The sequence below is a fragment of the Myodes glareolus genome, chromosome 17 (genome assembly GCF_982192425.1).
Source record: "Myodes glareolus chromosome 17, mMyoGla1.1, whole genome shotgun sequence".
NCBI classification, from domain to species: domain Eukaryota; kingdom Metazoa; phylum Chordata; class Mammalia; order Rodentia; family Cricetidae; genus Myodes; species Myodes glareolus.
In genome coordinates, this window is record NC_142042.1 from 16,693,812 (window position 1) to 16,710,831 (window position 17,020).

The 17,020-nt window shown below is 36.1% G+C and overlaps 1 protein-coding gene across 8 annotated transcripts in view; it reads left to right on the top strand.

Annotated features, from left to right (window-relative positions):
* Pdlim5 (PDZ and LIM domain 5) overlaps positions 1–17,020 on the top strand; it is a 166,298-nt gene that overhangs the window by 74,438 nt on the left and 74,840 nt on the right. For 4 of the 8 annotated variants that reach the window (XM_085677620.2, XM_085677621.2, XM_085677624.2 and 1 more), the window contains exons 4-5: positions 11,219–11,261; positions 13,205–13,623. In XM_085677620.2, the coding sequence (XP_085533746.1) occupies positions 11,219–11,261; positions 13,205–13,623 (462 nt within the window). The remainder of the gene's footprint in view (positions 1–11,218; positions 11,262–13,204; positions 13,624–17,020) is intronic. The other 4 variants (XM_085677622.2, XM_085677623.2, XM_085677626.2 and 1 more) reach the window with 1 other exon arrangement.

Consider the following 17,020-nt stretch of genomic DNA (forward strand, 5'->3'; position numbering starts at 1 on the left):
GATTTCTAAGGATCAGGATCCCTGATTGACTGACATTTGTCTAGGCAGTTCCTGGTGAAAAGCAATGGGTGTGTGCTGGCAGGTGATCCTATCTTCACTTCTATGGTTGGAACGTTAGGAATTTCCTTTGGATGGTCTGTTTCTGGGTGGTGCCTGGGTGGTCTTCCTTTGTGGTCTTTCTTGGTACCTGGTATTGCCTGAGGGTAAATTTACTGAGACTGGGGCCTCTAGTTTGTCATGCCTGGGTCCTCCAGTCACCTGGTTCGTGCTGGGGGTAGAGCTTAGGTTCCCCTGGAAGAGCTGTCAGTGATGGTGATCTTAACTTACGAGCCATCTGTCTTGCCCCAACAAGAACATTTTTAAGTGAAAAAAAAAATTAGAAAACAAAACCATTTTGAATAAAGAATGGTTATCATAAGAGAAATAAGGAACTTTGATGCTGAAGTTAAATAAACATGTTGATTTGTTGTAAATGGTTCTTTGGAGATTAGAGGACAGGGTACATTGTGTTTGCTTTGTTCCTCTCTATCCTTTGAGAGCTCAAAGAGAGGAAATGGACCTGATTGGAATCTCCTATTCCCATTCTTTTGCACGTCTTTTCAGAGATTATTGCTGACCCTGTTAGGAAGGGAGTACGGTAGAGGGAATGCTCCTTTTCCATGAAAGAATCTACTACGTAAGTTAGCCATTGTAAAAGTTAGCTTGACTTGTCCACATTTTCAAACAGGAAAGCTCTATTTGTTTAGTCAAGAATTATGAGTCCCTGGTAGAGGACATCACTGTGGGAACAACACATCGAATCTGCAGTCATTGTTTGTATTCTCAGTAGTTATGTCAGAAGCAGATTTGGTAAGGATCAGTTTTAATTAAAGACATGTCCTGTAGAGAATCTTTTGTTGCTAAGGGTGTTGTTACATCTGTTTATTTTGTTCATTTGAGTATATTGCTACATACAGTATTCTTCAGAAGTTAAAACTGGTTTGCTCTTGTTTTACAAGGTTGCTATTTCAGGACAGCTCCGTAAACACTAGTGTGTGAGTACTATCAGCCAGTTTCTGTTTGGTAAATGACTATAGATCTCTCTCAACTCTCTGTCTTTGAATCCAGATTAGTGCTTATCATAGGCTCAAGACCAGTATTTCCATGCACTACTCACTGCCCCTTTTTACATGAAAGTGTGTGTTTTATTGGTTCATACTTTCACTGGGTAGATCATGACACATTAACTATATTTCTGATTATACATTGTGATTAAATGTTGGGAAATAGTTGTTTGCTTGGGCCAGAACTACTCAATTATTTGAGGTCCCTGGAGTAGTAGCACTGTGACCTTTTTGTTGCTCTTCTCGATGAGGTCGATACAGAAGTTGAAATAGTATGTAGACTGTTCATAATAGTTGGACATTGCTAGGGCTTTCAGGTTTGATCAGAGGAATCATCCACTGTACAGGCATAGGCTAGTTTGGGTTCAGAGCTTCCATGCTTATGTTGTAAGCAGTGTCCTGTTGAGCACTGTTCTAGATTGCTTGCTAATAAATAATATAAAGACAATGATGGAGAGAGGCAGTTAATTTGGATGAAGACCTTCTCATTCATTGTATTATGTGTCCTGTGAGGTTAATTAGCTGTTGTCAGATTTTCTCTATATAGTGTGGGAAAGGAGTTAGAGTTGAGAAAGTAATTTATGTTTCATATGGTTGCTCTGTTGAAGACAAAATGTAATACTTTGTTAATATATAAAAGCTTTGGGTTTTGATTTGTTCTAAATTTTACAACAAAATCTTTTTCTTTTTTTTCTTTTCTTTTTTTTTTTTGAGACAGGGTTTCTCCGTAGTTTTTTGGTGCCTGTCCTGGAACTAGCTCTTGTAGCCCAGGCTGGCCTCGAACTCACAGAGGTCCGCCTGCCTCTGCCTCCCAGAGTGCTGGGATTAAAGGCATGCGCCACCACCGCCCGGCAACAAAATCTTTTAAATTACCAGCCAGAAATATAAGTGGTGCTGTGTTCTTTTACAAACAGCCCAGTTTCTATAAACAGAAAGTTTCCTAATAAGTAAAAAGAAAACAGAATAAGTGCATGTTCTTTTCTCTGTGATCATAGAAACATGAATAGATCACAAAGGACTTATAGTAATGTTCAAAAGTATTTGTAAGTTCAACAGACGTTATTTTTCTTTTATTAGATTTAGATAGGATCCCTTGGATTGATTTGAAATTCAGTAATGAGAATGCTGGATAAGATTCTATTTCTTAATCAGTGAGAATTAAGAACTGACCTTGAAACTTAAGCAAGGATAGGCCTGGCCTATCTGTGTCTACAAACAATATATTCAATAATTTTTAAAGGTCCTGATTCTGAGTGCCAAAACATATAGATTAAAAAAAAGAAAACTGAACCCACCCATTATTTTTTGAATGTTAAATCAGTGGAAAAAAACTAAGCTATGAGATGCTAATAAATAAAAAGTTTTCATCTTATATGTTAGTGGAGATGTATGCCTAATAAGGCTGTGCTGAATACTGGAATGCTTATCCCTTTAAATTTTACTGAACTACCTAAAAATACCCTCTTTACAAAAATTTGTAATGAATGTGTTTTGCCTAGACAGAAATAGCAGAGAGGCTGTGTCTGGAGAAAGTGAACCGCAGACAGTCCTGAGCTTAGGGCTGGGCAGGATGCAAAGGCACCCCAGAGAGCTTCCCACTCCTAGATGACTGGCAGGCCTAAAAACAATGTAGAGGACAGGAGCTTTGCTGCTAACTTAGACTTGCATCTCTTGATTTGTTATTGGTCCTGCTTCTCAAAGAATTATTACCCTTGCTCCGGGAGAGTTTAGATGAGAAAGCAATAGTGGTATCCCTTTGGGACTCTTGAGTTTTTTTTTACGGAGAACAAGCTGGTCTTCAGGTTATTCGTTGTGACTGCCTATGTCGCCTATTTTTACCAAGGTTTTCCCGAGTAGTTAACTTTTTCCCTCACTTGAAGTCTGTGAAAATAGTTACGACTATTTCTTACTCATGCTTTCTGTTATTTCATGAACCAGCTCAATCTTGTGAGCATTGTAGCATTATGACAATAGAGAAGAAGAAGGAGAAGTACAAATTAAACTCTTTCTTAGTTACAGACAGATTATTAACTGGGTGGGGGTGCCACATACCTTTAATCCCAGCCCAGTATCTGCAAGTTTGAGACCAAGCTGGTCTACAAAGCAAGAAATTCTGTCTCCAAAAACCAGAAGCTAAACCATCAACAACAAACAAAAAAAAGCACGTTATTTTCATGTAGATCATAGGTACTGTGAAGGCAAAAAAACTTTTTCTCTACCTTAAGACTGGAAGAGAAGATTTCTCTATTTTGTGTTTTTAATAAACTATAAAGGTATTAGCCTGTGGTTGATACAAAGTATAGATTTGGTTGATAAACATGGGAATTACATTGGTCAACTATTTTCACGAAAGAACGCAGTGTTTTCTTTCACTTGTTCTTTTAGAATATTTTAAGACTATTTCCAGTAGTTAAAAGTGCATGGGTGCAGAAGACAGAAGTTTATAGTAGTGCATAAGGAATGAACTGAGGTGCAGGATAGATACAGCACTGTTGACAGTAGGCTTGAACCAGACCTATCCTCTCACTAAACTTTTTGAATCTGTGTCTGGTTGTGTGAATTTTATTTGAAGGCGGTTTGGAAATTTAGATTCATTTGCAAGTAGTGGGAAAGTTTGAGCTAGAGTTGGTAAGAGGATTGAAGTGATTGTATTGTCTGCCAACAGGAGAATAATGGAACTTTCTCATTTCTGGACCTTCTAAAATGATTTTACATTTTGCAGAATGATACTGAACTTAGAAACCCAAATAGCCTTTGTTCTACAGTATTAGCTCTGAGATGGTTTGTTGAAGTCCAAACTGAAGTAAGCCATCTATGGTTGCACATCTTTTTTCCCAGAATTTGAGAGAATGAAAACTGAGGATTAAGGGTTCAAACCCAGCCTGTGAAACCGTCTGCAGAAAAATAAACAAAGCAGATCTAAACAGAAACTGAAAGCTTGCCTTAAAATCCAAGTATAGTTACACTCTACTTGTGTGAATAAAGTTTTGTTGAAATACAACCATCCTTATTGGTCCAGGTTTTATCTGTATCTATCTTTCTACAATGACAAAACTAAATAGTTTGATTAGAAACCACAGAGTCTACAATATTTGCTGCCTTTTCCTTGTCAATAAGTTTTACTATTTTGTAGCAATTCAATTGGACATATATTTTATTCTCTATATAAAACCATTTTTTGAAATGGTACTTTCACTATAATGAAATTTCAAAGTAAGTCTGGATTATTGTGAATTTTAAAATTCCTTCCATTAAACCTTTACCATATCTGTGAACTATCTATCTATCTTACACTCCTTTAGTCATAAAACATTTTGTAAATCACTGTTGAAAAAGTTCAGTTTTCCCTTAAGTTATCCTGAGGTTGATTTTAGTGTGAATAAAAGATACAGTGGAGAGGTAGACTTTCTTCTTCAAAAATATTATTGTTGAAATAACTATAAAGTATAATTTTCCTTCTTTTGAAATAGAGTAGAACATGGTGAAAGTTTGCATGTAACTTAAAAATAGCCGTAAGATACACAGAAATAACCCATTTTTAAAAGAAAGATAAAGCATAGTAAAATTTTTATAAATATATATGACGATAGCTCATTGTTCCATCTTTTTTTTAGAATACTCTAGAATATTTAGTCTTTGGCCAAGCCTATTTTTGTGAAATAGCACCAGATCTATTTGTGGTGTGTCTTGATTAATTAAATTACTTCATATTGAGTAGAATGACATTAGAATGGATTCTTCCTCCACAACACTATTCTCTATAATTTTTGATTCTTTTGTCCTTAGCCATGACATGTACTGAGATTAAAGGCACGTGTTGCTATGTTTAGCTGGCTTGTTGCCTCTTATGTCAAAATCCTGGAACTCTAAACAGTAAACACTTGATAGGTTTGCAAATGAGTGAGAGACATCAAGTGACACATACAAGTTATCAAAGCTAGTTAAATTGATTAGCAAACTGGTTTGAATTTCACAATATAGAGTGAAATGAGCTTCACTTACAAAAAGGAAGAAAGGCTTAGGGGCCGGAGTTTGTTGTGAGATTGATATATCAGAGGGCAGGGAAATGAGAATATTGGAATATTGATGACAAAACTATCACTACTTCAAATTATTTTGATATATTTAGGCTTTCTTTCTGAAAATTTCAGTATTACAGTGTTTCAAAAGTTATGAATTCATTGTTGAGCTCAGAGTAATTCTAACTGATCTTCATGCTTGCATTTAAGTCTTTTAAAATTTAGCTTGATACAGCAATAATCCTGCTTCCCCCCAACCCGCTGTGAAAATGGCATAGCTATTAGGTTGGAGAGATTAGCTGAACTTTTCTTCCTCCCCATCCCTGCCTGTCTCCTTCCCCCTTCCTTTCTCCCTCCCTTCTTCTCCCTCTCTCCTTTCTTTTCTCCCATCCATCCTTCAGCTCTTTAGCTTGATTTATAGTTAGTTGGTCAAAATTTCTTTTCAAGTTTGTATCAACTACTATTGATCAACTCACAAGGAAAGTAACAGCAAAAGCACTCAACGGAAGCAGTTGCCAGGAGATGCCCTCCTGTCCTTGACATCTCCGAGACACACTTGGTTTACAGCCCTGTGCTAGCACAAGGTCAGGGCTCTAGATACGTGGCCAGAGCATTTCCATGCACCTGTTCCATTTTCTTTATCTGTGCTTAGATAGGCCATCCAGATTGTGTTCCATCTAGGTGTGTTTTGTTAGTTCCTGTAGTTAAGAGAAGATGTGAACGGGAGAGAAAACATTCCTGCAGTACATGTAAGGGGAGCTTTTGATGAGCTGAATGTTTTTATGTCTGATACATAACTATTTTAATACTTTTATTTATAGGACATGTTCTTGAGTAATTTGGAAAAGTCCAGGGAATTGTTGTCACAAGTGTTTAAAATGCGCAGGGTCTCTGGACAGTGAAGTACCGAGGATTCTTTAAGAGGCATTCCTCTGCACTCTTGCTGTTTGCTTTCTTTCACATTTGGACTTGCTTTGTTATTATAAATTGACATCGTTGTAATTAAAGTGATTAATGATGTGCTCTAGTGTTTGTGGGTCCTAAGGTCAGGAGGTGAAAGATGGCCATCCTGTGGGAAATTGAGAGCTCACTTCATAAAAGATGAACCAGACCTCTCATTTTTTTCTGCATGGCTATTTATGAGTTAAATGTTAGATTGGACTGAAAAAGTCTCCTGGTTATCAAAAGTAACATAAATTAATTTTTATTCACATAGTTCTGTTTTTCCTGCCTGCTTCGTTAAATAAAAAGTACATGGTTTGGTCATGCAGTATTAGCAGATACACAAACATGGTTTCAGTACAGCTCCAAGTCCTGGGTGTATAGAGTTGCAGTTTTGTCTGATTTTTTTTTTAATATCTAATCCATGATAGAGCTATTGCTAACTTATGGTTGTTCTTTTATGTTCTTCATTCTAACTAGGACATCACAATTCTAGTCTTTGATAGGTTTGTTATAACTGCAAACTCGTTTCAGCTGTTAAGCTGGACGCTCTGAAACTGGTTAAAGCTATATACAGCAATACCAAAAACCAACAAACAAAACAACAACAACAAGCTAACAACTTTGAAAGCTTATTCCAGCCACAGGGACAGCTTTGTTCTTTGAATTCCATATTACGGCGATAGCACTGAGCTAAGGCACTGGTATCTCACCATGCAGGCTTACTCTTGTCAGGGCTTCCCACTAAGGAGAGAGAACAATAAGCCAATTGTTGAGCCATGGCCCTGTGCCATTGCCAGGACCTCAGCAGACTGGAAACTCACCCTGCACAGGAGTGACTCGCCTTCCCTGCTGTCCGATGGGAGAGGCAGTATTTTGTGATTTTTTTTTTTAAAAAATCCTTATGCCATAGTTTTTAAATATTCATTTGTTTAAATGTCTTAAATTTACTCGTTTTCATTTAATATGTGACATTGCTAAAGGAGAAAGTGCTTACTGTTTGTCCAACTTAAAGATAATTATAACAAATTTAATTTGGGCAAATGTTTTTCCATATTCACATATTAGGGCTTTATCCGCAGAGAATGCTGAATACATATATTCATATACACACACACATATACATATATTCATATATATATATATATAAAACAGAAGTGGAATTTTCTTCTTTAAATATGGTCAAATTATGCTTTAGGAAAGTCATTCTGAGTATCTTGTTAAACACAAAATTCAAGAGAGTACCAGAGAGACAAGAAAGATAATTTGTATAAGCAAAAGGTTTTAGATTATGCATTGTAAAGTTTTATGATTATACATTGTAATATTTCTTTCCCTTAATTTTATCTGCTACTCCTGGGAGACTTAAGCAAACATTTCAGACATTGCAAAGATCTGTTCATTCTTTAAATATTTATTTTAAATGATGTTTCCCAAGCCCCACCCTCAACTCTGCTCTTGAGAACTATTCCTGAATAACAAGCTGTCTTTCAAATATGTACAGTCGACAATCCATAGTATTTTCCTTAGTATCCACAGGCTTGTGATTGAGATGATGTGTCGCTTGGACCTTCATGTTTCCCACATAGCTTTCATAGTAGAATGCGTTGTTTAGATTTTTACAAGGTAGTTTACTGTGAAATAAACTTTGAAAAAGTTTTTCTTATTCTGAAAAGTACATATTGATTCTGTAAATCAGGGAAGAGGCACACAAAATAGAAGAAATAAGTATCATTTAGAGAGAAACTTTTCTAAAATGTTTATAATAATGTGGGTGTTTTCTAGTACATCAGTAATATTGTAGGAAGCATTGTATCATACAGTACTAAAATGAAAAAATTTTTTTGAGAAGGATTTTAAAGATTGGCCTAACTTACAAATTTACTTCAAAAAGCAAAGTAAAACATATTAACATAACCAGCTTAACAGAATATTTCAAGCTTTTGCTGAAATTTCGAACTTCAATAAATATTCAGAGATGTCACATGATACTAATGGGATATAAGAAACCTTTTCTTTCAAAATTTAATAATTCTATGGTTCATTTTATGGTTAGTGTTTAAAGCAAGGGAGCTGATTTTTATTGCACTTTGTGGTCCATCAGCTGTTTTGTTTGACATTTAATGATAAGCCAATGTATTTTTCCATGCAGTAGGGTATTTGTATAATGACCCACCCTGGGATTTTGTGGGCGTATTGCCATTCTTTCTGAAATGCTTATCTTATTTCTTGTGAAACCTTGTCAGAAGGCAAATGGGGTGTGTTCAGATTTAATTTTTTTCTGTAAATTCAATTTTTTTTTCAAATACTGTGTTTATAGAGCTTTCAGTTATGTTAACATTCATTCTGAGCAGAATAAGTTGTTGAGACAACAAAACAGTGAAAATACGGTTCTGGGCCTTTGTCGTTGCTAACACTACTTAAGTTAGAGGGAACACTAGAACAAATGAAGTGATTTCTTTTCATACATATAAGATATCTGTATTTATCTTGAATGCAGCAGCCTTGTGACTGTTCGTAGATTTTTGCTTGCTTAATGTGTTGCTGAGGATTGGATCGAGGGCCTTTGTTGCCCATAGTGGGCAAGCTGAACTACACACCAGCTGTATAGTTGACCTTTATTTACAAATTACATTGATAGACATGTTTCATGTATTTTAAGACATCCAGATGAAAAAGGATATTGGCTTCTCAGTCTTGGCAACCTTTCAGTAATGTCTTGGGAGGTTTTAATGACTGGATCCTTTGCGATTAAATTGGATTGTGAAATTTGAATGAAAGGAAGATTCCACTGTTCTGCCCTTAAACTTGCCCTTTGTTATAATAACCCTGTAAGCTAAAGAGAACTTGTTTGAGAACCCATGAAAAGTTATGCAGCGGTACAGGATATGACTTGTACTACAGCAGCTGAGTGTTAGTATCCACTGGGCCTTTCCTTACGCCAGCTGACTAGTCAGTTGGTACTTGTTATAGTTAAATTTGTGTTATTGGAAAATTCAACTGCTGCTAAAATGTTGATCAGAGTTCATTATTAGAATATGTTTATTGAATGAATGATGAAAAAATGAAATTTATGCCCTGGCAATGCTGAAGCATGCATGGGCAGCCCGTAGATGGTGGTTTTGTTGATCTTGTCCATATTGGGTTTCGTGGTCTAAGTTGATGAGGACGACTGTCCAGGTCTCTTCCTCAAGAGGGCACCAGATCTCATTACAGATGGTTGTGAGCCACCATGTGGTTGCTGGGAATTGAACTCAGGACCTTTGGAAGAGCAGGCAATGCTCCTAACCACAGAGCCATCACTCCAGCCCATCTGTTTATTGATAGGCACATTGTTCTAGGTTATTTGTAGTCTGTTAACTATTTAAATAGAACAACCCCCTGTTTTATATAGTAAAATTATCAGTATTTACCTACTATTTTTACATTCTTGGAATTCTACCTTGATGTTTTATCCTTGGGCTGGTGTAATGTGAAAGGATTGCTTCTGGTATATTAAAAAAAATAATTTGCAGTAGGGAGATAGAGGAGGAATTGGAGTGGGGGTTCAGTTTGACCAAAACACATTATATGCATGTAGAAATTTCTCAACAATTATTAATATAGGGAAAAAATCACACTTTCAAATCAAGTAAATGCCCTATAAAATATCAGTAGCTTTCTCAATTGTTAATAAATACAGTTATCATACTATAAAATATAACAGTGTGGGGCTCAGCTCTAATCCTAAGCAATTTACTTGAACTTTGAAGCTCCCGTTTTGAAAGATGAAGATAGTGATACTTTTATTTCCTAAGAGATACTTGCTCCAAACCATTTATTGTCCTTCTTTAGCCCACCATACCAAAAGTCACATGGTGCAAAATAATAACAGGTTAAAATATCAATCCACTTGAAATATAAATAGCTGTCACATGCCTGGAGTTTTGTCAAACTTTCTTTAATATTTTTCTCGCACATTCATTGCTGATGACACCTTACCTTCCAGGTGCTATACTGACATATAGATTAAAGGCAGGACATGGTCATTGCTTCCATTGAATGGAACCTGGTGAATTAATTCAATCCAGTCTTTAATGTTACTCTTCTCACTGTTGTGGCACACTATCCTGGAAAAATTACTTCAAGAAGGGTGTATTTTAGCTCACAGCGTGAAGGTACATGGTTTGTCATAGTGGGAAGGTCTGGTGGCAGGAGCTTGAAACAGCTGGTCACATTGCATCTAAGCAGGAAAAATGGGTGATGATTTTCCTGCACTTGGCTCATTTATTCGGTTTAGGACTTTGGTGCATGGGATGATGCTTCCCATAATTAAGGTGTCACTTCCCACCATCCATTACCCTAAACTAGATAATCACTTACTGACATGCTCCTAGGGGATTCTAGATTCTGTCAAGTTGAAAGTTGATATTAAACATCAATGTTTAGCAAATGCATCAATTTGTTGAAGTGTTTAAAAATATAAATATAGGGGGCTGGAGAGATGGCTTAGTGGTTAAGAGTACTGGCTGCTCTTCCAGAGGTCCTGAGTTCAATTCCCAGCAACCACATAGTGGCTCACAGCCATCTGTAATGAGATCTGATGCCCTCTTATGGCGTGTGGGTGCATACATGGAGGCAGAATGTTGTGTACATAATAAATAAATGAATCTTAAAAAATGTATAAATATAAAGTAAATTGCTTAATAAGGGACTTAGTTCAACCTAAATATAGTTGTTAACCTTTAGAAAGAGACCCAGCAGTGGTAGATATGCTCATGAATGTTAGGAGAAAAGGCAACTACTTCTGGAAATCAAGATTTGGGCTGGATTACTGAAGAACTGCCAAGGATCAGGAGGTCCTGCTACTTTACCTTTTAATGTGGGGATTGCCTTAGCTGAAGAATTGAGAACTTAGATATATTTGCAAGCAGGAGTGTGCCTTTTTGCCTTATTTGTGCTTATAGGGCTAGAAAGATATGAGAATATTGGGTCTTGTGACATTTGACTTCTAATTACATGAACTAATGAGAATACTGTGAATGATGAAACTGAATTATATATATGTATATAATTTAATATCTCAAAATATATAAATAGTAAAATTCTGTTGACAATATTTCTAAAGTACCAGAGGTTCATGGTTCATGGTTTTTTTTTTCCTTTCCCCACCAGAGCATCCGCTGCAGCCAAGCCTGAGCCTGTTGCTGTTCAGAAGGTATGTTTATAGTTGGCCATCACTGGACTCAGTCTATCAAGAACTGCTGTTCTTATCTCGGATCATATTAACGTGGAGTTTAGTCTGAGCTCAGTTTTACTCATTCTCTTACTTAAAAGACAAAGAGGAAAGGAGAACCCAGATCTTACAAAGTTACTGTGTTAGTCAGGATTCTCCAGAGGAACAGCACTTATAGAATAAATCTAAGTGTACATGGACAGAAAGTGGGTTTATTCAAATGGCTTACAGAGTGTAATTCTAGACCAGCTTGTCCAACAATGGCTGTCTACCAGTAGTACGTCTAAGAATCCAGTAGCCGCTCAATCCATGATGCTAGACCTCTCAGCTGGTCTTTGGTGTGCGCTGGAATCTAGAAGAAGTGGCTCTAATGCCAGTGAAGAGATAGACTTTCTAGCCAGGCAAGAGCAAGCAGGCAAAATGAGAAAGCTTTCTTTTTCAATGTTCTTTATACCAACAGCAGGCTTGGCCCACATTAAAGGTAAATCTTTCCACCTCAAAAAATCTGGATTAAAAGTGTTTAGTTCTATTCGAGTTTTAGTTAATCCTAGATGTAGTCTGACAACCAAGAATACCCATCACAGTTACCATTTGTAATAATACTATAAAACATTATTTCTAAGTCCCTACAGTGCCATCAATGCATGTCCAAATTCCTTTCATATTTACTTTTAAGTTTCCTATACTTACACATTTATTTTCTAAAAAGCAATAGTAAATAGTTAACGAAATGCCATTCTAGTGTTGGATTAGATTAGTGGTCTTGAATTAGGTTATTGGCAACTCCTGATGTTCATTATGTAGCTCACATTACCTCAGACCAGTGTTTTTAATCATCTGATTTATTCTCTTTGAAGATTTTCTCCCTTTTTTTGTGAGGGGGAAGTGTATTCAGTTTTTCATTTAATTTACTTGTTTCAGCCCTAACTTATTTTTCTCAATTAATGAAAATTTATAAGATTTATGTTGGCCTCCCCCCCTTGTAATTAAGCATTTGAGCTACCAATATATATTTCTTAAAGATCTGATTTCCTTTGGGATGGTAGAGTGAAAGTTTTTGGGTTTTTTTTCCAGTGTTGTAGAAATTAATCTCATTTTAATGAAGACTTTTAGAATGTGTCCAGATAAAGGTTTACCAACACTGGTAATTTTAGAAGGAACTGCTCTTCTTACTTTGCTTACATTTTCTTACATTGCTCCTAGCAATGAGGAGATATATAATATGTTTTTCTTCATGGGACATAAATATTTTATTTTCAAAAAGAAAAATAATTTTATCCCTGAATAATATCTTAATTCACCGAGAAGGGGAAACAGAAGTAGATCATAGGAGAGATGCAGGATAATTGTTTTTTGTTCACCTGCTTTATGTTTTGTCCCTCCAAATTCTTTAGTGTGTATTACATACTTTGAGTTTGGTGAATTCCTCATTCTTTTTTTTAATTGAAGAGTTTAAAACTTGGTGATTTTCATGACTCAGTAATTATACTGTGGAGAGAAAGAAAAAATGCTAGAAATATGGAGTTATAATTGAGTCTTTGTGTATTTTAATAAGATGTTTCAGTTAGTAGGATTATGTTTATGTGGAATAAAATTATTCCTTTAAAATATATCTAAGTTGACATTTAATGATGGCCTTCAGGTTTTTTTCCCCCCTCCTGGTTTTCCTGCTCTATTTCCTAAATATTTTGAAACTGTCATTTTTATAGATGAAAATGTGTTTAGTGTGTACATTCTCGTTACGCTGTTGAGATCAGTTAGCATGCATGCTGTGCTTTATCAACTGTTTGTTTTTTCTGAAAATGTTTTTGCACTGCTTACATAATTGTGTTTGTCTTTTTAAAAATCAACATGTTTGTTTGTACTCGGTGTGTTTTGCATGTATTTGCTGTGTTTTTGTATATGTTTATGTTTTTTTTGCATAGGGTGAACCTAAAGAAGTAGTTAAACCTGTGCCCATTACATCTCCTGCTGTATCCAAAGTCACTTCCACAACCAACACGGCCTACAATAAAGCTCCTCGGCCCTTTGGTTCTGTGTCTTCACCAAAAGTCACATCCATCCCATCACCATCGTCAGCCTTCACCCCAGCCCATGCCACCACTTCATCACATGCTTCCCCTCCACCTGTGGCTGCTGTCACTCCTCCCCCATTCTCTGCATCCGGACTGCATGTTAATGCCAATCTTAGCGCTGACCAGTGTTCATCTACACTGAACACTGGTAAATCTGCAGTTAATGTCCCACGGCAGCCCACAGTCACCAGCGTGTGTTCCGAGCCTGCTCAAGAGCTAGCAGAGGGACAGAGAAGAGGATCCCAGGGTGACATTAAACAGCAAAATGGGTAGGTGGACAAGGGTAGTTTCTGCTCTTTCAGATAATTTCCAGGAAACCATCTACTTTTCCTTCAGCTGTTCTTTGAAGAAAGATGAAATTATACATGCTACACTAACAGTGTCCTTTGTTTATTTACAAAATACTTGTATAAAGCAGTTAGAAGTTAATCAGAACTTAATTATACATTTTTATGTATTCTGAACCTGCAACATACTCTTCTACTTTTCCCTCCATGTTCCTGCAGTGTTGAGCAGCTGGCACTTACAATGCAAGGCAAATCTAGCCTCAAAATTTCCATCATTTTTCTTGTCTCCACAGGTTTCAGCAGTGTGTTTGTAATTGTTCTCAAAGAGAGAGGACATGAGTTTGTAGCGATCTCTCTCCTCCAGGATGTAGTCTAGAAAGCTGAAAACATGTTGACTTCTGACTCACGTCTCTGCATAAATTGTTAGCCCAGAGCAGATAGTTTGCATTTTTTAGGTATATTTTATCGGGAATTTATTCTTTAAATGCAATCAGTAATTTTAAAAACTGAGTGATATTCAGCACTAAAAGCAATATATAGTTTTTTTTAAAAAGATGAATGCATTTAAACTATAGAGGATGTTAAATAATAGTAGCAATTTTTGAAAATTCAGTTACAATTTTGTGTTTGGGCATTGCAGTTTTAAAAATGTGTTGAACACACTAAAGTATTTGAAGACTCAAGTTTTAAGGTTACACATATGTTTTTGAAGCCTTATATTTAGGAGGCTAATTTAGGTCTTTCAGAATTCAGTGAAGTTATTTGAAGGTAAAGTGATCAACATGCAATTTTGTTAGGATTCGTTGTGATAAAATGTACTTTTTAAGGGAAATACTAAGCACATGTGATAAACTTCACTGATGCAAGTCCCCAGGAAATTTATAATTAAAATAATTGTGTAGATAGGCCTATTCTGAGAGATCTAACCCCTCTGGAATGTTAACTTACTTAATGAAGAGGATGTGCTTTCTGTAGCATTGTTGCCATGGCAGCTCCTGGGCTTTGAAAGAGGAGGTGGCACAGCTCCAGGCTGCTGCTCAGGGAGCAAGGAGAGCTACTGGGTTGTGCATCTTTGGCCCTGTGGTTGAGAGTAGCTTTTTAAAAAAGTATTAATGTAGACATTGAAATAAATTCGTGCCCTTCACAAAATGTTAAGTCTCCTCTTTCGAAAGGCAAAGAGTATGTGTATGTTTGATTTTTTTTTTTCTTGTATGTCTATTTTATGACAATAGTACTGAAGTAATCAGACTAGGTAACCAGAAGAAAATGATTTGCCTATCAAATGCAGAAGCAGAAGTTTACTGTTTCTTCAATTCTCGTGTGTGTAGATAGAAAGCCCACTGGAGATAGTCAGGTCTTAACTATCACTTAACATATCTTAACCTTTTAACACTTCTGGAAATTTTATAATAAAGTCTTTTTGAGGTACAAGGTGAAGTTATGGAAAAGTCCTGAGTTCACAAAGTTTCAATTTGTGTGTAGTAAACATTCCGTTAGTAATTAGGCTTGAAATGATTTAGAGCTTATTTCAGGCCAAAATGACAGCGCTGTTGTTTCAGGGCCTTAGTGACAGCTTCCTAATGAGTCGGCAAGTGTTCACCAAGCACATGCCTTGTGCTCACCACAGTGCAAAATTGAGGATAAAAGGGATTATTACATGTTTTGCATCATTAACAAGCAAGCTACTGCTTTGCATTTGCAAACTGAAAGTGTTTAAAAATAGCAGGATGTCAAATGCTGTCCAGATGTTAGGACAGTAAGAACACAGTTTGGTGCCTGTTAAATTCTAAGGCCAATCTGTAGTACTCTTTCTGTAACACATTCAAACTGGAGGAGTAAAAAGTCACATACTTCAGCCATGGACCTTCCTTGGGGTTAGTGTTTTGTAGCACTGATGTACACTTTCTCCTTGTTAGGTGTCAACCTGTCAGATTTCTGACTGCTTGGCTTCTCAGATTTTTATGATGTCAGTAAAACAAAACTCTCATAAAGTTGAGGGTGATTGCTCTTTATTAATTGCTTTTAAAATAACACCCACCAATGACCAAAGGATTAAAGTTCAAAAGGATACAAAAGTAAATGGCTGAGTTGTCTTTTCCTCCAAACACCAGGACTGTTAGCTTTTCAGTGATTTGAAGTGGTTGGCTAATTAGCCAGTTTTGTAGGTATCCCGTTCAAATTTGTATTGAATCAGTAAACAGGAGACACAAACAAGTGTTTATTGGGTGTCAGTAATAAGATGTAAACTAGCTATTTCCCGTATAGTAGGAAGTTTGGCTAGTGTATTGGTAGTTCTGAAAGTAACTTAACATTATGTAAGTATTCTTTTTTGTGACTTGTAGTGATTAAGGCACCTTTAAGAAATTTCAGTCTCTCTTCTGTATATAAATTATTGTTCTTGGCATGCCGCTCTCTCTGGTACCTCCTTACTCCATGAAGAACAGAGCAAGGCTTTTTATTCCTGACTGGAGACAAACTCTTTTACATGAAATAGATGAACTGATTTGCATTCCACTGTCCACATGCCCTGCATTATAATGTGCCACTGCTCTCAGGAGGTAAGTGTTTCATGTAGCCGATATTTCAGCTTTCTTGGCTGCAACTACTAACAGGGTGTTATGTAGTGTTTGAAGAATCTGGCCTTGAAAGATTAGAAAGTTAATGATATAATCAAGTAATGGTTTAAAATCCTTTTCTCTTCACAGAAGACACACGTGACAAAGTTAGTATCTGCATTACTGGAGAGGAAATATGGCGATTTATATATGAGTAAACAGCATGACTGCTCAGTTTTTGCAAAATTAAATTAAATTTTGCAAAAGACTTGTAACTTAAAAATGTTTTCAATAAGCTTGGTTTGCATTGGTATGTTGTAGTGCTTTATATTAGTAAGTAGTATTAATTAAGTTATATCAAAAGATGTGTGGGGTTTTCTGTGCACTGGCTGAAAGGAAATGCTTGGGGGATTTAATTCTCATTAGTTAAGAGTGTTACAAGACAAAGATGAGAAACCATAAAAACTTGTACCAGTAGTAAAAAATACATACAAAACTGAATTATTTCTAATTGACATTAAAAGTCAGTATTTTCTAAATTAAATTACCTAATACCCATATGATTTCCTGGAGAATTATTTCAGATAATACTACTAGCAGATTTAGATGTCTTTGTGTAGTGTGCTTGTTTCTCTGTGAATATTGAAAAGTCCGTATATTTTAAAATTACTCAACAGATATAGTTACCAATTTATTAAGTGGATCACTTAGTAGACATAGATGTTGAAAACCTAATGTTTTTTTTTATTCATAGCGACATTAAACTTACTAGTAATGATGATCTTAACGACAAGATTAAAAGCTCATTCTAGCAATAATTTAGC